This window comes from Charadrius vociferus, unplaced genomic scaffold (genome assembly GCF_000708025.1).
Source record: "Charadrius vociferus isolate BGI_N301 unplaced genomic scaffold, ASM70802v2 scaffold162, whole genome shotgun sequence".
NCBI lineage: Eukaryota > Metazoa > Chordata > Aves > Charadriiformes > Charadriidae > Charadrius > Charadrius vociferus.
Window position 1 is genome coordinate 2044585 of NW_009647236.1, and position 23916 is coordinate 2068500.

The following is a 23916-nucleotide window of genomic DNA, read 5'->3' on the forward strand; positions in this document are numbered from 1 at the left end:
ATCGGTGAAAGTTTAATTTTCCATCTCCAAAACAGATCTGGGATTGAGCCAACATCCTTATCCAAAGACTCTTTGAACTCTGAAGCAGTCTCATTCCTCTCCAGAGCCATCGACAATATGTAAACGTTCTGATCAATAAAGGCAGAGAGATACAGGAATGAATAACGGCTGCGTAAGCCATGTTTCTGAAGTGGGCGCATACAGACTGTCTGCGCTGATGTTGAAAAGATCCTTGGCTTTTTGCGCATGTTTCTCAATGAAGTTACTGCATCTCCATGGCTTACGGTTGTGAAGCTGAAGAGGAGCTTTTATTCCTGGGGAAGTAGTATCTAATAAGATGTGTCAAGGAAATGCTGTCAAGTGTCAAGGAATGCCAGACAACATGTCCACTAAGAGATTCACCAAGGAAGGAGGCAGAATGCTCTGAATGCTATTGTCTTTGTTTCATGTTTTTGGTTTCACAGAATTGCTGGCAGTGGCAGTATAGCAAATGCACGTCGTCCTAGAGAAGTGATAGAACAGAGCCTCCTTGTAAACCTCTTTTTCCTTTCCTGGAAGGTGAAAGCAGTGAGCTGTTTTGTTTTTAGAGCCTGTCCTAACGCACAGCAACTCCACCATGTTCAGGCAAGGAAGCAGGTTATCACTTGTGTGGAACATTGTAATGCTTTTTTTACGTTCTCACTTTGGCTACTTTCTGAGTCACTTTGGTTATTCTGAAATTCCAGTCATCTCACCCACAGATGTGGCATATACAGGTAAGTTGATGGCTGTCAACAGAAGGCTAGCACCTAGTTCTAACAAATTCTGACAGGCACACTGAATCACACTAATCTGTCATTATCACCTAAAATGGCAAGTGGAATGAGTACCTGGATGACAGCAAACTCGGAGAAACCAAGTTTTTAGCTGGACTGTGGCATCCGTGCCTTGCTTTGCTTCCTTGATTTGTAATCACCAAGGTATTTAGGGGATCATTTCAATGTTAGAGTTTGAACAAAATAAGACATACTACAAAAGGATACATAAGAGTGGGGATACCCCGTGTTGCCAAATATTTTCGGATGAGCCGTTCGGTACCATACCAGTTGAAACCTTTCGTTGCATACCCAATACGTGGAAGATGCACTGTCGCTGAGAAGCACAGAACAGAGAGTGCACGTGCTTTAGGACGAGATACACAAAGAAAGCAATCTAGATAAGGACTTCAAACTACTCAACAAGAACAGAAAAAATGTTTTGGAACACAACATATCTGCCACAGAGATCTCACTCTTACTTCCCTTCAGATAAAACACTGACAAGAGAGGTGGAAATTGGTCATCATCTTTAGGTGCAATCACACATGTAAAGATTCACTGTTCTTCTGCACAAACGCTTACCATTCCTTTTCTTGGCTGCTAAATAAATCTTCTTCAGGCCTTTTTCCAAAGCAGACAGCTTAATGCCAGACAAGTTGTTGGACCGATCTCGGTGCTGAGCTACAATCAAGGCCAACTAAGGAGAAAACACACAAAAACATGAAATGGAGTCTATATACAGCACAAGGAGACACAGTGACAGATGCTGGAAAACTGCATTACTGACTATTAGCTTTAATAAATGAGAAAAAGATCTCCTTTTCTCTAATGTTTAACTGCAGCTTAGCCGTGTTCAGTATTCAGTGCCATTACTATTGGGAAAAAGACATAATGTTCATTTCACACAGCTTCAAAAACGTGTACAGAGCAACACAAAGGAGAGCTTCTCATTCTCACCAAGTCTTGTCCTTTTTTCCGGGATTTTTTATCATCAATGGGGAACAACAGGGTTCCTCCTAACTCCAGGTCTGTCCAGAAAACAAGAACAGAACAACAACAAAAAAAATCAGTCCTGGAGAGTCAACAGTGAGTCAATGCAGCAGTGATTTCATTGTCACGTTCTGTATTATTCTCCTTGGCTTTCTTTATCTCCTCATGATGGTTTCAGCAGGGTCAGTCCCTTTGCCCAGGGAAGCAAGACAGATGTTACCCCCCACCTGCCGAGACACACAAGACACACACACGTCCCAGTTAAAGACCACAAATGGAAAGAGAGACAGTGGAACAAGAAGAAAGCATCTCCTAGGAAATTAGAAAAAAAAACCCAACAGATCCACCTAACAGTAAGACATGCATTCCTCACCAGCTGCAGGTAGTTCAAAACTGCTAATACATGCTCAGAAGAAGATTAGTGCTTGGAGGGAACCAAAGGCTCAACTGAGTACTGCCTGAGGTGACTTTCATCCTTCTTAAAAGCACTTTGACAGAAGATGCAGAGCTCTGTCTTATATAGTGAAAACGACCCCATGAATAACAAACAAGTTTGATTTTTTCTTTCTTTTTTTATGATTCCAGCACGGATTGGAATCACCAACCCCTATGCAGAGTTCTCACACTCCAAACAAGTCAAGTCAAAGCACCCGCTATATTACTACTTTCAGAGCTAGGGATGCACATATCTAGAGAAAGAGGAAAAAAAATGAGTTTCAAGGTATCCAGGCACCTCACTCCTGCAACATCAGTGGGATTTAAGCTCTTTCAAGTATCTTGGCCTAAGGTCATGTTTTAATCTCTTACCTTTCATCTTTCCTGCCATCTCATATACTTTCCTTGGCTGATCAGAACGAGCCTCCAGAGCTGTAAATAAACCACCCCTTCCCCAGCGGCCGGAGTCATCTAGAATAAAATGACAAGTTAGACTCCTTTTAGAAAGTGAGGTTGAAGACCACCCCTGCGTGAAAGGGACCCGCTCTGTACAAATGCAACAAACGATTATCAAAAACAGTTATGGGAACCACACACGAATTGAAGCCAACCAGTACTCAAGGGACCATCCTACAGGATAAACCTCAGCCCTTGAGAAAAACAAACTTGTCACAGTTCCCTGAAAAAACTCTGCAGGAAGAATTGCTTCTTAGTGTCCACTGAGGATGCTCAAACAAGTACTAACCATGGCATCAAGCATGTAAACCTGTCAGTATCCTCACATATATGCATATAGGTGCACAGAGTATGCACCTAGTATGTCTCCAGATTGGTGCCTTGGGCTTCCCACAACTAGATGTTTGTTATTTGCAGGCTTTCACTTTTATTTAGCATTTCCACTTTAAACATGAGGTTTTGTGCTGAGTTTAACATAAACCAAAGCGGACTATAATGTTCTGCTATAGCGCTGGTCAAAGAGCAGCTCCAATATTGATTCAGGAGGAACTCTGTAAGGTGAATTTCTCTCCCTCAGCTTTAGTGTCTTAACAGAGGTCCTTAAACTAGGAGACTAGCTAGCCTAGAGCCTCTGTACTGTCAGGGCTGAGAGACAAGCACCGAGATGGAGAAACTCTGACCTCAGCCTCTGGAAGTGCCTGTGCCTCTCTGCTGACTGTATAAGGGAGATGATTTTCAATATCTCAGTTTAATCCCTACAGCCTCCATGGGATGAACAAAAGGTACTGCTCTCAAGAGGAACTGTGCTCACTTGGCCACAGCTATAAAACTTCAACCCATACTGGCACCTTTCAAGAGGCTCACCCATAAATCCGGAGAAGGCATGAAAAAACCCATATACAGCTTACCTAGTACTTGTGTGGGTTATACACGGCGGAGTAGAGGCTGTATTGCCTCTGCACCACTCAAGATTAAGCCAGACTCAAATCCAAATTATTTCAGTCTGGATGGGAACTACAAACTATTGAGCTAGTAGGGACAACTCAGCCCCCTTGTCCACCTCGCCTAACAACATTCCTGTTGTTGTAAGTCCCACCTAGGCAGTGGACAATGATGGCATCCTCCTCTTCTGCTTTGGGGTGGGTGACATCTCCCATGACGTACTTGATACAGTTCAGGTCTGCATCTTCATAATCTAAATCCACATTCAGACCAGCCTCATCCTCCTCAAACTCTTCTTCAGAGTCACTTTCCTCTGAAGGAAGGCAGGTAGATGTGTAATGATTTGCCTCCCACCAGGCCATCCTGAAACAAAGATGATGATGTTCGATGAAAATCAAAGGTGGGGGGCACACACCTGGTTTTAGATCATTGCAGTGAAACACAGGAGACCCAGACCTGCGCTGCCTCTGCTCCTCTTCCCTATTTTAGACCGGCACAAAGTTTACGACAGTTGTTATCTGTGATATTAAGAGCCACATGCCAGTGTGATAAGCCAATTGCAGAAAGGGAAAAAGTGAGCACATGACAAAGGGCAAGGGGCTACTTAGAGTGGTGAAAAGGAAAAACATCTAGGAAGCAAGGAGGAGAAAGTTAAGACGCATGCCAGAGAGTCACAGATGTCAGACCAATATGTAGGGGCCAACTGTGACATTTGAGAAAGCTTCTCCCAAAAGCTCGCTGTACATTCAGATATGGGGTTCTTATTCAGGCCAGTCTCTATGTATTAAATTAGATGTGAAGTCAGGCAGTGTATTCAGGGGTAAAGAACCCTTGCTAGGGCCTTGAGCCTTTTTCCCACCTTCACATCCCTACACTACGCAGTTTAAGCACACACACAGAGAAACATCCTGATGTATGAGGTTAACTCTCTCATGAGGGTGGCCTGCTGCCATTTAGTCACCTTCTCCTTTCCTCATCCCCAGCCCCACCTGCCAGAGTGTATACAGAGCACAACTTGTTTTTGTCAATCAGGCACATATTTCTTGAGTACAGTGTAACAGACATCAGCTTACAAGTAGTAGATGCAGTACAAACCATACTTTTTTTTGTGTTCTGCCTCTGCTTTTGCCTTCTTCTTTTCCTCCATGAGCCTTGCTCTCTTTGCTGCTGCTTCTTGGCGCTTCTTCCTCCTAGCCTCCAGCTCCTCTGCACTCAACAAACGCTTCCTCCTGGTTGACTGTTCCTGGAGGCCTGTGAGAAGGGCCTGGAGAAAGAAAGTAATGTAATGGAAACAAACTGCTCATCTAAAAGCTGTCTGGTGCCCACCTTAACCTACACTCCTTTGCAATTTGTCTACAGGTCTTAACTATCACATCCCAATTGTCACATAGTATGTGGTTTTGTGACCTAAGTTTACATGAGTGTCCTGCACGTCATATCTCTGATCTGTTTTCAGAATTGCTGAATTGTCAAGCCCTCAGATTCAAGAGCCAACTTTACTACATTGACATCCAAATCTTCTAACAGGCCTTCTGCAAGCTTTAGGTACAGAGAGAAAACTATCAGTCTCATTTTCCACAAGCAAATGAAATAGCATCATGCGCCTTGTCATGTCTTTTGTCTTACGTTTGCTTTGTTCCGGAGAGCTCTCCCTTCCTTACTGTTCTCTTCAGTCAAGGCTTTCTGAAGATCCAAAAGCTGATCAAATGCTCTTTTGTCTTCTCTGCTGGGTTCTTTTGAATAATCTTTGCCTTCATACACATACATGTGATCTTTAAAAAAAATAATTAAAAAGCGTAAAATGGAACTGAAAGCCACTAACACCTAAAAGGTCTAGTGAGATCAAAGAAATTCAGCTTCTCTGTGACAAGGTTTCTACCCTCAGCAGAAAAAGATGTTCGCTTTCATCATTTTTTGTATGACCACTGTCAGCATCATGTGGAAACAAGGAAATCAAGATTTGCTTCCTTAGGCAAAAGCTTGCTTTTTTTTTTTTTTTTTTTTTTTTTTTTTTTTAAGTCATTTATACTGGCAAAGAACCTTTCTTCCTATTTCAATCAATTAACTATTTTAAGTTGTGTCTCCAACGCTGTTCTCTTTGGTCATTCCATCTCTGCTAGTAGCAAATCCATTTAGCTTTGCTACCTAGTTACAGGCAACTCTTGTAAAGGAACAGCAAACTTTTGCTTTTGAGCTCCCAAACAAAATAAAAGCACAGAACTCTGGCAGCCCAGAGTTACTGCTCATCAGGTGAGCTATTTTCCCAATAACTATTATACAGTGTGGTACCACTGCTCCTCTTTAAGTTACCAACAGAAAATATCACTCACTGCTAACTCTCAGCAAATAATTACTTGTTGCTGGCAACTGCTGCAAGACAGACAATACCTAACCTGCAGGGCCGTACTTCTGCTTCAGTCACAGATCTGTTATTTAAGTGCTGCTGTGTACTCAAACCAGAAATTCAGTCTTTCTCACCATGACACCAGAAGAGGGAACGTATCCTTAGAATTCATTCTCATATACCATGGGGCTATGACAAACTAACCACAATTGTATGACATTTGGACTGTGCCCTGGTTTGGTAGGGTACTGAACACACAGTAGGTTTGTTCTAGTTGCTGAGACTCCATGACTCTGCATTTCTTATCTCACATTTTGGAATTTTTTAAGGTCATTTTAACTTGTAATTTTCATGGTCAATAATATTTTGTTTGGAGATAAACACAAAAGACCTGCTATGCAGCCTTTCCTTAAGTTACTGTTATATCTCTAAAATTGTAGATCTATCTTAATGGTTCTCTGTGGGAAAAACAGCATCTGCAACTTGAATATTTCCCCTTTTCTCATAAATTTCATCTGAGGTCACAAAATATTCGAAGGATGTGAAGGAATTCAGCCCCCCAGCCACTGAACTGGGCAAGTATTGTTACTATTATCTTACAAATAGGCAAATAAGGACACAAAAAGAAGAAAAAGACCAATAAAGGCTCAGAAGTAAAGTTTGTGGATAAGCCACAAACAAAATCCAAGTCACCCACTCAATTACAAGCCCACTTTTCTTCTTGTTGCCTGAAAAATGCCACCCCTGCCTGGGAAGCCTTCTCTAAAAGCACGCAAATTCATGCATTTCATACGTATTTAGATTCTTAACTTACTCTCTGTATCTTCCTCTTCGCTGTCTTCTTTGTGTGGCAGCACAACATCCATTACCCACTTCCCTCCTTTTGTCTCTCCAAGGATGTTTTCTAGCTCCACATCCTGTATCGTACTCCCCTCAGAGGACAGCAATTTATCCAAGCCAAATTTCAAGATTTCACTCAGCTTTAAGAAAGAGAAGGGGAAGTTCAATATGAATATCTCTTAGTGCCATGCCAATCCCAGTGTTTTGAGCTTCTCAGGCTTAAATGCAAAGGATGTATGAGTGGAGAAATCTAAGCCTTAGTGTTACCTGTCAAAATACTTAAGTTTTAACGTGCTTAGTTCTTCCAACACCTGATGGAACAGGCCCCTACAACATATCTCCCTCAAACATAATTCATCCAGACTTGAACAGTCATTTTTCTCCAGGGCTAAATGACAAAAGAGCATAGTACTAACTGCATATAAGCAGCTTTCTTCATAGCCAGAAAGACCGGGGTTGTTTTTGCCCCCAACTCCTTTAAAACAAAAGCTTAAATACCACAAAAATCCGTGGGGAGAAAAATATCAGCATGGAATTTCCTATGGGCTCAGTTCCACTTCTCCCATGGAAACCATAATTGCTGAGATACATGCTGGTGGGGCAGGGAGGGGAGGCGGCGGGGGAAAGGATACACTAATTCCAAACCTCTCCCAGGTTTAGCTGCACATAGGGGGATATTCCCCTAAATGTCACTTGAGGTTTTCAACCCAGGTTCTCAGCACAGACCTCAGCCTTCAGGTCAGAATTATAAACCGTGCCCTGACTCCTGAGACACTACATTTGCCAAGAAGTCAACAGAAGGTTGACTGAGTTTCAGACTAGAAACCAAAAGCTGACTAAGTACTTATCACCAGCTCTGTTTGTGGGAGGAAAGCCCCAGAGACAGATAAGTTCTAGAAACAATGAGTCAGCTTCCACTTTAGACCTGTTATAATTAAAAATAAACAAGTAAAACAAGGAGAGGTTCTGCCTTCCCCTCTTCTCCAAGAAAACACACCCTTTTCCAACAATGGATGCACCTCAAAATTGTAAAAACTATCTTCAAACATCAAATCTTGTCTGGACCTGGACCGTTACTTTGGTTCCTAAGACATCCAAAAGCTGTCATGTCAATGTACATCTCCCCCAAGACATGTGTTTGGCTAGGTTCCTATCAGGCATAAATACAGAAACACTCTGGGACATTTCTAAAGACATTACTGGAGTAAAATTGAGGCTATAGCTCTATTTTACCTGTAACTCTGCTGCTCCCTGAGACTTGGGCGCTCCCAGAGCAAAGTGACCCCCTTCTACAATGGCATTTGTCAGCCGGAGCTTAGAAGCAGCTCTTCGGTAGACTATTTCTTCAATTGTATCTCGCCCAATCAAGCGGATAATTTTTACAGGCCTTGAAAAGTTTAAGAAAATTGTTATTATTTTCTTCTTTTGAGGTGCACTAAAGCTGTTTCCTTGCATGGAACACAGCCCCTTCACCCACTCCTTTGGCAGGGAAAAAAAAGCAAGAACAAAATCAACAATAATAATCAGCAGAAATGTAATGCTGATACAATTGCTTCTTGACACAGAAGAAATGCTCACTGCAAAAGTGCAGGCAAACCTCCAGATTTCCTCTTCTCCTCCTCCAGATAAACAAAGCTCCCACCCTAGATACATGACAAGGACAAGACTGCACGAGGTTGCAACAGGAAAACAAAGACATAAAATCCTCTGTGCTCTCCTTCTTTGATCTTCAATCTATTGTACTTTAACCCTCCATTGCCTATGGATAGGGAAAGAAATACTGAGAGACCAAGAGAGCCAGCAACTAAACCAGAAGTAGCAACATTTCTCACTTGTTCTGCCCAATCCGGTGCGCTCTTGCTATTGCTTGCAAGTCATTTTGTGGATTAAAATCACTATCGGTAAAAATAACTGTATCTGCTGCTGTCAGGTTCATGCCAACTCCACCTACAAACGAAGAAGGAGGTTACAAAACTGTCACCAGCAGAAAATAAAGGAGAAGCTGGAGAATTTAACCTATGCAAGGTTCTGTCAGATCTGATCAACTGTATCTACTTCAATTCCTCCCTCAACCCCAAATCTAAGTCTCATGAAGATCTAAAGAGATGGGTAAGCCTTCCATTTCCAGCTTCCTGCAGCAGCCCAAAACCAAGCTGTACTGTGCAATGTAGTCAAAAAAGATAGGACGCAAGTGAACCAATGCAAAAGGGACTGGTCGTCAAGGCTGATGAACACAGACATTCTTCTGCTGGCAGGGAGATTAACCCAGCAAGGACTGGCTTCACTGAGGCTACAATGGAGTGCCCAAATCATGACTTGGCTGCAGCACAGAAGCAACACTGCTGAAACAGTGGAAAACACCAGGCCCAACTATACAATAACCAGAGCCTAAGTATTTATATGACTTAAAAGTTTGAGGTTGGAGTCTGGGCTCTCATGGAATGAAAACATAAGAAAAATAATAGTTAATTATATTTTTTTTAACACCGACTACTGTGACTACATACTGTAGTTAAAGAGGGGGGAGCCTGCTGCCTTACACTTCTTCCAGCTCGTGCCAAGCACCTCTTCACAGTAATCAGAACATCCCTGCAAGTGGAGACAGTCATGCACCTGAAAATCTCTGTCCATAACAGCGATGGAAATACTGTTAGCACACCCGTTCCCAGCTGAATACAAGATGCTTTGGCCAGATGTAGCAATGTGCAGTAAAAAACAACTTTAAGTCTGGCTGACATGGGCAGGGAGAATTCAGGCACTGTGGTGAGAGGCATACTTATTCCAACCATCTAGCATTAGGCACTTCTCTTCAGTCTCTCCACATATCCTCTCAATCCACTGCAGCATCATCGGAGCCAGGCTCATCCAGGAAAGTCTGACCAGAAGCCCAAAGAAAAACTTAGTTCAAATGTGATGCTTGAGATCAAGCAGTGTGGATCCCCGCTCTGGAAGCAAGCCTGCCTCTGCCCTTGCTTGAATAGAGAGACAGGGAGATTTGAAACTACGTAGAAGATGCAGATCTGCCTGAGGAGCTAAGAGGGGAAGAAACACAGATGGCAGTCCCATAGTGTTCTTTGCAGTCTCAGGACGGTAAAAGGCTCTCATTTGAGTTTGTATGCCAGCTACAGAGCATGTCCATGTTCAGCAAACTCGAGAAGCAATTCCACCAGCTTCCTTAAAGGAAGTCTGTTCTCTCCTAAAGTCTGGTGCTTGCAGAAATAAGATGCTAATGAGATTCCTTAAGCTCAACCTGGCACAGGGACAGGCATTATGGGACTTGGAATAAAAAAAGTAACTCAAGTGGCTGCAATATGAAAAGTATCTTGGCATCAGCTGCCGAAAGGAAAGCACAGAAACCAGATGTCCTAGCTGAGAGACCCAAGTTCAGGATGTGACTTGTCTCCCTCAAAAATCCCCCACATGAACAGGCTCTGCAGGATTCAGAACTCCCTGAAATCTTGCCAGAAAGAGCAAAAGAAGAATGCAGAGGCAAGATGGGTTGTTTGTCTTTCCTTTCCTTACTTACCTGCTCTGGTGCTGAGCAGGAAGATGAATATGGGCTGTTGACCAAAGTTCTTAATGGCAAGGTGTCTCTCTTCACCCCTAACAGAGCCGTCGAGCCGCTCATAGCTGTAGCCTTTTCAAACAAGCAACAAGTATGTTTCTGAAATTCTGTCTATGCTCTTACTCTCTTACTTTATTCTCTATTGTCTCACTGCTGTCACGAATCTTTTTATGCCAAATCCTCCTGCCTTGATTCTCATTTTATTGCCTTCAACTCTTTCATTCTTTCCTAGCTAAACCTCATATAAAGTGAAGTAGTGATCCTGACTTCCAGATTGACTGTCGGCAAAGGGTAATTTAGCTGAGTCTGAAGCAAAGACTCAGCATTTAATTTACTGCTTGGAAACACAACAGGAAAATTCAGAGCCAAAGTAAAAGAACGTTAGCACACAGTCCCATTTCAGTCTATGCTGTGCTGGCTGTTGGCCCCACAAAACAGGCCAACAACCATTGGATCCTCCTTATGCAAACTCCCACGGCCTCGAATGTGTGCTTTCCTGTGAGCAAGCAGTATGGGATATGGCCCTACATTTGGCTTTATCCTGTGTTATTAGTTGTCCAAAACCATAAACACCAAACAAAAGCCTCTTTCATGGGAAATCCTAAGTAGGCATGGAGCCATGTGGATTGAAACAAAAGAAAACGTCCCAAGAACACTCTGGTAACCTTGCCAAAAATGGTCTGATCCAACCTGCCCTCATAGATATGTTGGGGCCCTGCTGCCTACAACTGTTTTAATCAAAAATTAATTTCCTGGTATGAATGTGGCTCAATTTGTGTTTTGTGCTGGACAAAGTCAATCTAGAGCAAGCCTACTGCCTTCTGTGCAATTACTTCAGGACTCAGGTACATAATTCAACACAGGTATATATGAAACATTGCTACCCTGCCATCTGTTAGCTCTATTTTATCGAGGAACCAAAGCTGAAATTACTTTGAAGAATAACAGTGAAGAGCCAGCTCATTTCATTCAGGTGGTAACACAGCAAAGAGCTGAACTCAAGACCCTCCAATTCACAGTGCCACTGCAACAATAAGGTTTCTATCTACTAAGAAGCAATAAATCCACAACACAGTCCCTTCTCCATCCCAGGCAGATCAACCAAAATCAGAACAATATACAGCAGAGATCATTTGGGTAAGCCCTCTGCTGCCAAAGAGTGCAGAACATACCTCTATAGTCCATGTAGTCTTGCAGGATATCAAGGAGTTGAGTCATCTGAGAAAAAAGCAAGACACGGTGGCCACTGGAAGAAGAACGTGAGACACCATGAGCCTCAACATACTGTGACAGCATTTCACAGAGTGGTAGAGGGGTTACAATAGCTTAACCAGTCACTGCTACGTAGCAAGGCCTCATCACCTCTGTACACTAAGCCTCAGAGTCACGGCCCATTCCCCCACCCCATTTTCAGCCCCACATCCAGATGCAACCAGTCAGCCTCATCTGCCATCCTCAGTTGCCATGTCTGGAGTCACAGAGACATAATAAGGCTCTGGCACAGCTCTGCTGCTGGCTGGATGCAGCCTGGTGAGGATCCAAAGGAGCCTGTCCAAAAGGGTCCTCACCTTCAACTTCGCATCATGAGGTCTTTGCCACCACATGACCTGCCATGCCAGACTGCTCTCAAATCACACACTACAAAGCATCTTACATGCTGTGAAAATGTAATATCAGCATCTCTGTGGCAGTAGAGCATTTTCTCCTCCAGCAAATGACCCTCAAAGATCAAACTCTGTGTACAATCACATGTAAGAGAGAAATCACCTTTCCTCCCTCCCAGCTATAGGCCTCAGCGCTCTTTTTAAAATCAGACTTCACTGTAGAGCAGAACACAGGCATTTTCAAGTCCAGAATTTGCACAGGGCTGGTCCTGTGGCAATGTCATTCAAGAGAGAGGCACCCAAAAGGTGCTATACAGCATAAGGACAAAGTCCTCTACAACCATACCTGAACTCCCCAAGGTCTGCTGAAGCTCTTCCTTTGGAAGTAGTCAAAGAGAAATCACAACCCAATTAAGAGAGAAGGTAGAATTTGCGTCATGTGGGAGGCACTATTTCAAAGACTGCACAAGAATACAATGCAGTTTGATTTGCCTTCCATCTGAGAGCTGGAGGGAAATACCCAAGGTTCCTGGGTTCCAGGTTCTGAGGTCACCAAAGCTCAACACAAGGCATTCTGAATGCCATTCCCAAAGCTGAAATTTCAGCTTATCCTTGGGATTTGGGCCAGTCAAATTTCTTTTTCGCATTTGCTACGCACTCTGCCTCCTGGGCTAACGCAGGCATGGTAGCACAAAGGAACTCAACTGATGCATTGGAAGCCATTCTCAGGAAATCCATGGTCATACCATATATGCTGAATACCATGTCACATGATTATTCTCCTAGTTTCCAAATATGGCAAATATGAGAGCGTGCAAGAGAGTCAGTGAAGTGTTTTGAGAAAGTTTAAAGGGAAGCTACAAAAATCTACCATCTCTAATGCAGCTCCTTATACTGAAATGACTTGAGGTAGTCATAACATGCAATAAATAGGGCAGTGCTTATGTTGTGATGAGTATCTGCTCAATCTATGGCTAAATAAGGTAGTTTGCCTTCCCCGTTTACCTCTTCTTCCTGTGTCAAGCCCACTCTATCTTCCTCACCCCAAGATGACATACCCAGCATACAAGAATGAAAGGAGTTTATCCAACAAACACAGCTTGCCACTGGCTTCAACAATATGGTCCCCAATCTCAAAGGGGTCCGGCTCAACACCTGGAACAGAAAGGATTTTCAGAAGCAGACCTAATACTATGCAAGTAACAACTATGTGGCAGTGCGTCTGCATGCCAACTGTTGCCAAGCAGACACCCATGATGCTTGCTTGAGAAGTGATGGTGCTTCTCTGTCTCTAAAGAACACCCTCAGTGGTTCACAAAGCATTGCGATTTCATTGTTTAGGTGAGATAAGATGCACAAGTGGAGACCTGCAATAAGAAACTCAAGACTTCACAGAGTCTCCTACTTTATCCCTCATTATTGATGAACTGTCATGTGTTGGAACTGGTCACAAACTCACAGCTGCTAATGATTCAAGTACAACATTGTTTATTACTTGCTGCTTCTAAGCATTGCACTGCCAAGCAATAATAGAAAACCACTGTGTAAATCAAGAAACTTACTTTTTTCTATTTCAAGACAGAACAGCGCTTTCTTACCATTGAAAAGGTATGGGTGGGCAACACACTTCCGAAGCTGAATTAAGATATTCTGCAATGTAACCTTCCTTCCTGTTTCACTTTCAAATGCATCTGGAAAAAAGAGCACAGAAAAGGGACTGAGCAGGAAAGCCCATGCTCCATCAATGGGCATGACTGGGAGTGTCTGAATACTGAGCACTGCTCTACAGTGCTTCAGCAGTGGAGCATCACTCTCTGCATATTACATCTGCATTTGAATTTCCACCTCAAGACTAATACATCTGTTCTCATGGACCAAACAAAATTTCCTCCACATTTTTTGGACAAGACTTTAGACATAAGACCCTGAAGAAAACTACTCTGCCTTGTCAAACTCCCTGGAACGTTCTGGACTCCCTGGAAAGGGTCACTGTCATTTTTCTGACAGTGGATTACAGATCTAGAAATAATCAAAGATAGCGAAAGGAATTTGGTGCAGTTCATTTGAATTTTCCAACCAAAAAACTCATACAGCACAGTCAAGATCTCCCGGGCAACCAGGAAGTTAAGAAGGGTTGCATTTTGCTGAGGAGAAGAGAAAATATGTGCACATATGCTGACTTTAGAAGAAGGTTCAGATTGCCTGGTGATGTTCATGCAAAGTGCTAGCACTAGAAGAACAAAGGGTCTCCATCCCCCCAGTTTTACTTTCCCTATAACACATAAGCACTGGCAAGCCACGTGATGTGGTATGTATAGATGGAAGAGGAGGAATTCAGAGAGAAGCAAATACCTCTCTCATACCTCAGGATGCTTTGTTACAGTTAGTTCATATGTGAAGTGACAAGAAGCGAGCCATTAAGGTAAGAGTCCGTGGCTGCATTGTCTATATGGCCCTGTGGTTTCCTAAGCAACTCATATCTATATACAGTAGGTTTAAATTTGCTTTGTGGCATCTGTGCTTCTACTGGAAAATTTGTAGAGATCCACAAAGCCAAAATTTCTTGTACCACCCTTTTGTCTGAACATAAAAACACGGGATAGGAGCAGGCTTACTTTTTGATAAGTATTTTTAATTACAGGCTGGCCCAAAGCAGAATCCTGAAGCTGATGCTCCCTACCTCTGCAACAGCTCAGCTCTAGATCCACGTCTCTCATTTTATCCCAAGCTAAAACCACAAATCAAGCAGCCCAAAGCACTGAATTTGGCACATTTATTCTATGCATGACCTGCAGGCCAAAGTATCCTCTGCTTCACTACAAGACAGCCAGATTTACCAAAGGAATTAATTTTGTTTTTTAAAATTAACTCATAGGATTCAAACCCCTCAGTTACCTAGATCTTTCATCAAAATGGCCTTGTAGTACTTCCTCTGCAGAGCTGACATTCCATGGTACAGAACCACTTCCACCTTCTTTGGCAGCTCTGCAGCCACCTCAGATTTGACTCTTCGAAGCAAAAATGGTTGCAGAAGATTGTGCAATTCTTTGGCTATACAGAGGCAGGGGAAAAAAAAAAAAAGAGGAGATTACTGCTTTAAATGCAAGGAATTTATACAGTACCTTCATAACTATACCTTCAAAATAAATGTATAAGGAGCCTTACATCTATTACTGAAATGATTCAAGCCCAATTTTATAAACAGAGAAACAAAAACATAGCTGCATACCTGAAATGCATAAGAGCTACATTAAGGTAAATAATCATTACTTTTAGTGGCTTTGTTTTAAAGCTAGTAAGCATTAAAAGAAAGCAAATAAAGAGGACACAACAGGCCTGTTTCCTAGTCAAGATAACAGCTGGTTTTGATTGAAGTAAAATATTGCTTATTACTGACCTGGCTCACTCTCCTTTTCAATCGCTTGGTAATACTCAACAAACTCTTTCACTTGTTCCCTAGGAAAGATGTCAGGTTCAACAAGGCTGAGTAAAGAATACAGTTCCTGAAGGCTGTTCTGGATTGGAGTGCCTGTGAGCAGCAGGCTGAAGCCTACTGAGAACTGAAGGAACCAGCAACAAAACAAAATTACGAGAAGAAAATATCTGGAATTAAAAGTTACTTAATATACAACTCCACCCACACCACTCTCAAGCTTAACTTAAAGATGACATGTGGCACAGAACTGCAAATGTCTGCCAAAGCCATCCAACGTAAGGTATGGTGTGAGTCAAACAGCTCCACCAAACTGACTAGGATAGCACCAATGCAAGGAATGCCAGTGTAAGCAAAATAAGAACAAAGTGCAAAACCAACACCATTAAAATTCTCAGATCCACGCACTCTATGGTCCAATACTGCAGATGCAGTGTTAGGTAATGAGAGATGACTGGGAAATGCTGTCAGAATAGCACAGTGAAATGAAACTGCAAAAGATTATATTCCATTTCTATTTGCTGGCTAACTCTGACAAACACAGCAACATTATCTGGTCCATGTTGCTTACAGTAATCCCTGTCAAGAGACTTGGGGAACATGGTTACCTTTCAAAAAATACAAGTTCCACTCAAGTTTGGTAATAGAAAATACTTTAAGAGGAGAGCTAAGGTGAATCATGCCTATTTCTTTGTGACTACAAAGCTCCTGAAAAACAGATATCATAGACAGTATGTTCAGAAGATAATGAGACTTTCAGGAATTTAATAAAAAAAAAAATATTTTTCAAGGTACTGTAGTTCACTGTTGCTGACGCCACCCCAGACCTAATGCCCATGTTTCATTGCCATGACAAGAAGTGCAGCCTTCACTCAGGCATTCATTGTACTCCGGCATGCTGCTTTGGAAGCTCAAACAAATCTCCTAATTTCAATAAACAAGGGTGGCTCCGTTAAATGGGACAACATCAGTCAGTAGTTCATGAGTTGAGGTTCCATGAACTAGGCAAGTTCACTCTCCCAGAGCTGGAGATAGCCTCTTTTCACTTTGTATTGTCTTAGGTCAGCCAGATGACTTCTACTTCAGTAGCATAGCTGTGGTTCAGTGCTGTGTTTGGCTGCTTTACATTTTAAAGTCTCTCAAATTGCTCCAACATGTCAAGCCCAAAAATGAGTCAGAATGAGAGATAAGTGCCAAATACTGTCCACCTCCGTGCAAAGCCAAGAAGATAGGTCTTTACTTGTCTGCCACTAAATATGGGAATCTGTTCTCCAGCTCTGATGGAAACTGGTTGTGGCCCAGAGCTTAATAAATACTTAGAGGAATAAACAGAGAATCTGCATGCTATATTGAAGAGGAAAAAGTCCTTAGACACTGGAAGATAGATCAGTTATTTTACCTCAGAAAGCGTCTTGTAAAGCAGAGAACTTTGATTCTTCAGTCTGTGAGCTTCATCTACAACCAAGGCAGCCCAGTTAAAGCTGAACAAACACAAAACAGCATATTCAGTTAGGGGCTGACAATTCATTCTTGTAAGTACAAAAAGACTGAAATAGTGGTGGCTCTGCTTGGATAAACTTGAACTGGTCCCACCCCATGAACAACAAGCAAACATCACAAGTGGGCTGGGAGGAATTCACAACTATCGTTTTTCAAGAGCCAACAGAGCTTCTTAGCTATAGCCTGGATGACTTCTTCTGAAACAAAAACTAAGTAAATTCACTTGAATTTGTTGCTTCTCTCTTCACCCTCATTACTATGGGGAAAATGACGTAAGCACAAGTTAGTCAAACATTCAAGGAGGTCTACAATTTGGAAAGACACATGAAACTAGGCCGTAGTACCCGTGCAAAGACCCAACAGCTATCAGGAGGCAGTGATGGCAGAGTGATTACAAGTCTTTTGCAAATCACCCAAGACAGGAGCTTCAACTTATTCTAGATTTATACAGCTATATGTGGTGTCTCCCCAAGCAGTCTGCAGAATCAGTGGTTATCTAGTAGATCCGCTAGGCTTAATACAAACTCCAGATCTTTTCAACCCTCAGTGTTTGTGCCTGGTTATCACTAGGGTTTCAACTCCCACATCACAGAGCGATCCACGCAGTCAAGTCTGGCCGATGGGTAGGCAGGGAAGGGAAAGCAGCTTTTCTTACCCACATGCTTCTCTTCCCAGTGAAACACAAGAGCTGGAATCACAGCAACCTACATTCTCCCCACAGCCTTTCGGTTTGCCTTCATTCCCCTCTTTGCTATCTAAGAGTGGTTCTCCATTGCTGGGACAGTCAAATGTCATTATTCTTATTCTACAGGCTCAGCAACTGAATTGCAGAGGGGACACTGCAGTGTGAAGCACTGCAGAAGCTCACGTGCAGAGCTGAGTCTGATCTCTCACGCATTACATTAGAGCAGGGCTCTTGCTCAACTCATTTGTGCGATTACACTGCTTGTAAGGAGCGGTGGTGGTGGTACACATCATAACTTTGACCCACCTTTACAAAGTGCTCCAAGTGCTCCTACACAGGACAAGGTGCAAATGATTAGCAACCACTTTTTTTCAGAAGGAAGACCAGAGGGAAAAAAAACGTGAAACTTGAGTGACATGGCTTTTACTTTTTGTGCTAGCCTTAGAAGCAGGAAACTGCACTGGAGTTAACATTTCTGTGATACTAGGGCTAGTTACTTGCTCTCCTTGGGTACTACATAACAGAGCTGAACTGCAAAACAAGCAGAATCATATGCAGCAGTGCAGTATATGATACGGAACTTAAGGACAGTATAGCCATGGCTACCTCTAATTAGGCCTGGCTTCTACCATGATGCATTCATTAAGCACAACTTGCTATTTCCAGGAGTGGCAAAGGACTGGTGCTTTGCTGAAAGACACCAGGGTGCCCATAGCAGGCTTGACTAGCTCTGGGAGATCCAAAATTATATCAGTGTGGGCCTCTGGGTTTCTGCCACTACAGAGATCTTGAGCCGTTCATGGTATCTGGCTGACCCCAGCATTTGTCACAGCCTTTATCACTATTGCAAGGCATTGGCACTATTACTAAAAAATATGAAAACTCGTTCCCATTTCAAGTGTAGGCTACTGTAAAATCCTGCATGACCATGACAGTACTTCCCACAGGCTGAATTTCAGCTGTATAATCAGTCTTGCTAGAAAGCATAATGCTCCAGAAGCCCTCCACAGTTCTTACTGGTGGCAAGAGGCAATGAACTTCAGGATATGGTATGAGCATGTGATTACGATACTACAATGCAGGTGAATTTCAGCAAATTTTGCATCTAATACCTTTATAATCTGAAGCTCTTGAAGATCTCCTCTGTTCTAAGTATCAGTCTTCTCGACTGGTATTTAGTGTACTGCTATGAGCCACTATGTATGGTATCATTTTGAGTTAACTGGCTTGAAAACTGTCCTTGGGGGAAGCTCCCATACATCTTAGCTGGCATTAAAGATTCTTCACTGAAAACTGGTAAAGACAAAGCTCTAATCACAAGCAAAGAACATCCTTGGCTCTTGTGAAATAAGCATGGGATCTCACACACACATACAAACACACACTTAAGAAATCGCTGACAGACGTGCAGAATTAAATTTGAAAAAATTAAAACCAGACTCACAATTTTAGAAATGCTGCATCTTTCAGACAAATCTGCAATGGAAAGAAATTAACCAAGATTTATGACTTAAGTTAATACACCAGTTAAGAAACAGAACATCTTTTTGTCTACTTGCAAGCTATGGTGGAATAGAGGAGTGGAATGAAGCCGCTTATTACCTGAGGAACGTAGCACAACAGCTATTGTAACCAAAGCTGTTGTGATTCTACATTTTAACTCGTCTTCCAAAACACCAGCAGTAGAATCTCAGAGAATTAATGGAAATTTACACACACCATAAATGCTCTTCACCTCTGTAAATTTTTTCGTATCTTTCTCACTCAGTAAGAAACACCATGCACCTTCAGCATCGAAATCTTTTTCACTCTAACCAAACATAGGCTTCAGTGGATTAATCTAATCTATCACAATGACCTGATAGTATTCTAAAGTGTAGACTTTGTTTGCCCAACTTCAGATTCAGAGGAAATCAGGTCACTCAAGAAATTCTTAAAAAAGCACAGAATTTTATCATCAAAAACAACAGAGACAAGAAAAATCCTAGCTAAGTGAATATTTTGATACAGTTGATTGCTTTCTTGGACTTGCTTCAGTATGAGCACCTCCATTTATCACATTCAGGGCAAGGGTTATCACTGCTACCCACTCCCATTTTTGCAATGTGGAAAAAGATTCAGTATACCTGAATGGTGAGCACAGGTCACACAACGCCCAGTGGGAAGAGACCATAAAATACTTGAAGAGAGGGAAAGCGAAAGGGAGATCAGAAGGGGGAAAAAAAAAAAAAAAAAAAAAAAAAAAGAAGGGAGCCATAAGAGATGTTTTTCATCTACTTTTAAGTTGATGTGTTTGTTAAGAGATTGTTAAAATAAAATCAAAGTGCTGATATGAAGTAACACCTGCGTGGAACTGACTCATAAGAGAAAAATAAGGGCTTTCTCCTGCTCCAGATAACTAAGCATCAGATCATGTGAAGTCCAAAGCAGTGACCAAGGAAGCAACCTTATTGCAGTTGGTTCCATTTACAACAGGACAGGACCTTCTCAGAAGAGCTCTGAACAGATTTAGCCCAAAGTCCTATCAGTTGTAACAGGAACCTCGCCATTTTGCAGTCCAGGAATGAGAGTTTTGTCTGAGGAGGGCATGCTGAAGAGGACACAAAAAAGGCAAACTCTTTCTAAGTGTTCTTGCATTGCCCAATTAATAGAATCTTAATAAACATCACACACGCATGCTTCTATTAAAGGTCTGAAAGGGATCATACAAAACCAATGCAGATATCATTTAGCATTAGTTAAGGATGGACACGTGCGTGTTTTCTTTACTCAAGGTGTGATACAGCTATGCAGTAAAGCTGGGGTTAAACTAGATTATCTTAGGGACATAAAAACTACAGCAACTTAGATCAGTTTGTGAAATAGGTGACAGAGTAGAAAATCACTGAGGAAGGTCAGAGATGAGTACAGAGGACAAGGCATGAGCTGGGTGAAGGCAATACCTTCCTGGTACAGAAGGCAATAAAAAACCTCCTTTCAAGTGACAAAGACATCACGTACTTCATATGTTGTCAAGATCGCATGGAAGTGAGATTGCTCTTTCAGGTTCTGCTGCAGTTTGGGTCGTTCCTCCTTGCTGCCTATGTATGTCACAAAGGAAAGACCTGGAGCAAACCTGTTGTCAAGAGAAAGACAGAGCAAAAACAGTAAGCGAAGCCGAGTCTTTCGTGTGTTTATGACCCTGGACACCATTATCAAACATAGCTACTGCACAGATAATGAGAACCTCCTATCCAAACACCCTGCCCTTCTGTGAGATGTTGCTGGATCTGAGCTTCTGAATCTAACCCCTTCCTGACTAATTTGCATCTCAGGTTGACACCTCAGCTGCTGGTTTTGGTCTGGACAAATCCCAGAAAAACTGCGTTCTCCTAGGTCTCAAAGTTCAAGGCAGATGATTGAAAACCAGACTCATGGCCCATCTGTTATTCTGAACTGAAAATGCTCATGAGAAGCAGGTGAATGAATACAGTTTGCCCAGTTGGGGTCAAAGAATTTGCTTAAATCACACTAAAATAAAGGCAAACAATGTCTGCAGCAAACAGGTCTAAGTCAGGGCCTGAAAAATCTATCCTCTTAGTCAAAAAGCAGATAAAACCAGTTCCATCGAGGAAAAGTTGGGACCACAACATTTTTCATCACTTAATCCCACCACTGATATTTGCCCGATAGTCCTGCTGGATAGCTGTTCACTGCTGACGAACAAAGGGATGCACTTTGCCTTAACTATTCCAAATGCAAGTCTATCCAAATCAGGCCAGCTCACTTCAGAATGTAACCTGGATGACTTCAGATACTGAAAGACAGCATCACTTGATAGTCACATAGACAGACTTCTGTTCTCATCTTCAACTTTTTGCCTTTCCTCTTTAAAGGAGTCTTTGGGCTCCACCTTAAAGATGTATAAATTCGGGGGATAGCAAACATGCCATCAGCACAGTCATTGCACACCAGTGAAGACAGGTTGCATGAACAGATGTAATGTAATTTTGCACACATATGTGAGCATGCTAAGAAAGATACTATTCAACTTGGGTCTTACTTTTCATCATACAGAATCCTGGGTGTCTTCAGCACATTTTGCCTAAGAGAGGCTGAGCACAGAGGGTTACAAATCAATAAAACACAAGGAGCTAGTGGGGCATATGGGCTGAAAGTCAGACAATACTGGAAATTGGATGAATTCATGTATACCACAGCATTGTAAAGACTACACGTTAACTGCAAGTGGTGTTTGCATTGATTTGGTGTTTCAGTAGCTTCTCTTTTTACTTTGCTTCATTTTGAAAGGAAGAAAACTGTTGGACTGAGCCCATTTGAAGAGAATCTTTGTAACTTGCTGCGCAAGAATATGATGAGCTGGACAACTGTTGAAACTTACCTCTCCAGTTCCTCCTTCCAGTTGCTCAGAACAGACAGAGGACAAAGTATCAAAAATTTCTCTTTGTTCGTTATTTTTGTTGTCAAATAAAGAAGTAGAGAAATAGTCTAGAAGGGAAGAAAAATATTTTTTTATAATAAGAAAAGTGTTAAACCCAATAGCCTGAACCTACATAAACTGTCTCCCTCTTGATCTGGTTCCCATAGGTTCTCTAACATAAAGCAGAGCTAAGAGAATGTCAAGTGAGATCCATCATCAATGACAAAACAGGACCTCGATATCTGGAGCCCCTTTCTGAAGGCCTTTCCCCACACTCACAAAAAAGAAGACCTCCCATACATCACTTTCTAAAACTACCAGTTTGTTATTTAAGAGCCACTGAATACTACCAGCTGAACCAAAGCACAAACATTCATCTTCCAACAAAACTGAAACCCATTTAAAAACTTACCAAAACAAAAGCAACACTGAAAAATTTACACGTGTAAATTTTAATCCATATGTTGACAAACCCAAAAATCATCTTGCTGCAGGTGCATCAAAACAACATCCTCCTCTCTGTACTGGCTGTGTCCCTTCAACTCTAAGCACTATGAATTACACATTCAGATGTCTGCAAAATGACCACTCATCTTTTTACAAAAACCTGAAACCTTTTTGGAGTGTCACTCAGGACCTAACAGGGGTTTTAAGTGATTAAGGAATAAAAGAAACAATGAGCCCTCTCTTTTGAGTAAGGACTTCAGGATGGGGCTGCTTAACTGACCAATCATTAGGGTGATTTTCTTTTCATTCTGCAAAAACGTTGGGCTAAATTAGGCAAAGATCATTTTCCAGAAGAAGAAGAAAACGCACCTGACAAGTCTTCCCGAGACCCATCTCATCGCCCAGGATACAGCCACGCTGGACTTCGTAGCATTGCACCAGCCAGTTTACACCTTCTATTTGATAGGGACGAAGCTTAATGCCTGGGAATAAAAGCAATTTGTTACATTTACATAGTCATCCAGTACACTCCATACACAGTTACACCTTGAAGCCACCAGAAGCAGGTCCTGCACAACCAGGCCTTCCCAAACAACTGCCTTGCAAGAAAAGCACCCCAGTTTTCAGCAGACGCTGGTTTACCTTGCTGAAGAGCAGAGACACAGGTGTTACAGCATATCCATTAAATGAAACCATATTCAGGAAATTGCACGAACAAAAATGCCCCAAGTCATTACAAAGGCCTGTACAAGGAACCAAATCTGGTAATTAAGCCACTACTTAGCATTCCTAGAAGACAGCTTGATTTCAGCTCCAGCTGCTTTTTAAAACATGCAAGTAATATTTCCAGTAGCATAAAGCATGTCCCTGGATAAGTCGGTAACACTCTACTATCGTATAATAATTGTTTCTCACCAAGATGCTTTCCAGCTTTCCTATGCTTAAGCCAAGCTACCTCAAGCGTAGGTCACTGTAGCTACTACCACCATCGCTACCTTCATTACAGAGCACAGTACATCAAAACAAACACAAAACAAGCCAAGCAGGAGTTCTCAAGACCTTTTCCTTGTCCCTGAACTCAAGTGCTGTGCATCGTTAATACCGTCCTACCATTGCCGCTCTCCCCTCCCTGGGGAAACACGCACCTCGAGCGGGTGAAGTGACCCCCAACTAGCACCAGGACTGAAACAAGGGCTTTAATGTCTACCTTTCAGGCAGCGGAAAGCGCTTTAAAGCATTCCCCCTCTGCATCACCCCACTTCGAGGCCCACAGACATTGCCCTGTTGGCGGGCTCCCCAAGCACAGCGCTGTCTGAGGCTCCGCTGAGTGGCAAAAGCTGGGCCCAGGAAGCCATGGCCCGACCTGGCCCCACCACCCGCCGACCCCCCTCCAAAGCCCCGGCCAGCGCGGCCGAGGCCGCCGGGCACGACTCGAACCGAGCCGCCATCACAGGCACA

The 23916-nt window shown here is 42.5% G+C and overlaps 2 protein-coding genes across 2 annotated transcripts in view; one reads left to right on the forward strand and one right to left on the reverse strand.

Annotated features, from left to right (window-relative positions):
- Positions 1-280: 280 nt before the first annotated feature.
- CHD1L (chromodomain helicase DNA binding protein 1-like) lies at positions 281-23813 on the reverse strand. Its single transcript, XM_009879950.1, has 24 exons — positions 23718-23813; positions 23569-23665; positions 22828-22940; positions 21973-22079; positions 20592-20706; positions 19036-19067; positions 16806-16887; positions 15371-15533; positions 14869-15024; positions 13572-13664; positions 13032-13128; positions 11542-11615; positions 10331-10441; positions 8637-8751; positions 8038-8191; positions 6779-6944; positions 5247-5392; positions 4721-4884; positions 3775-3983; positions 2595-2693; positions 1755-1825; positions 1380-1494; positions 1023-1131; positions 281-329 (listed from the first exon to the last, which is right to left on the reverse strand). The coding sequence occupies exons 1-24, from the start codon at positions 23811-23813 to the stop codon at positions 281-283; spliced, it is 2733 nt and encodes a 910-aa protein (XP_009878252.1).
- The window catches only part of LOC104281895 (fatty acid amide hydrolase-like), a 16527-nt gene continuing 16422 nt past the window's right edge, over positions 23812-23916 (forward strand). The window contains exon 1 of the mRNA XM_009879951.1: positions 23812-23877. Within this exon, the coding sequence (XP_009878253.1) occupies positions 23812-23877 (66 nt within the window). The remainder of the gene's footprint in view (positions 23878-23916) is intronic.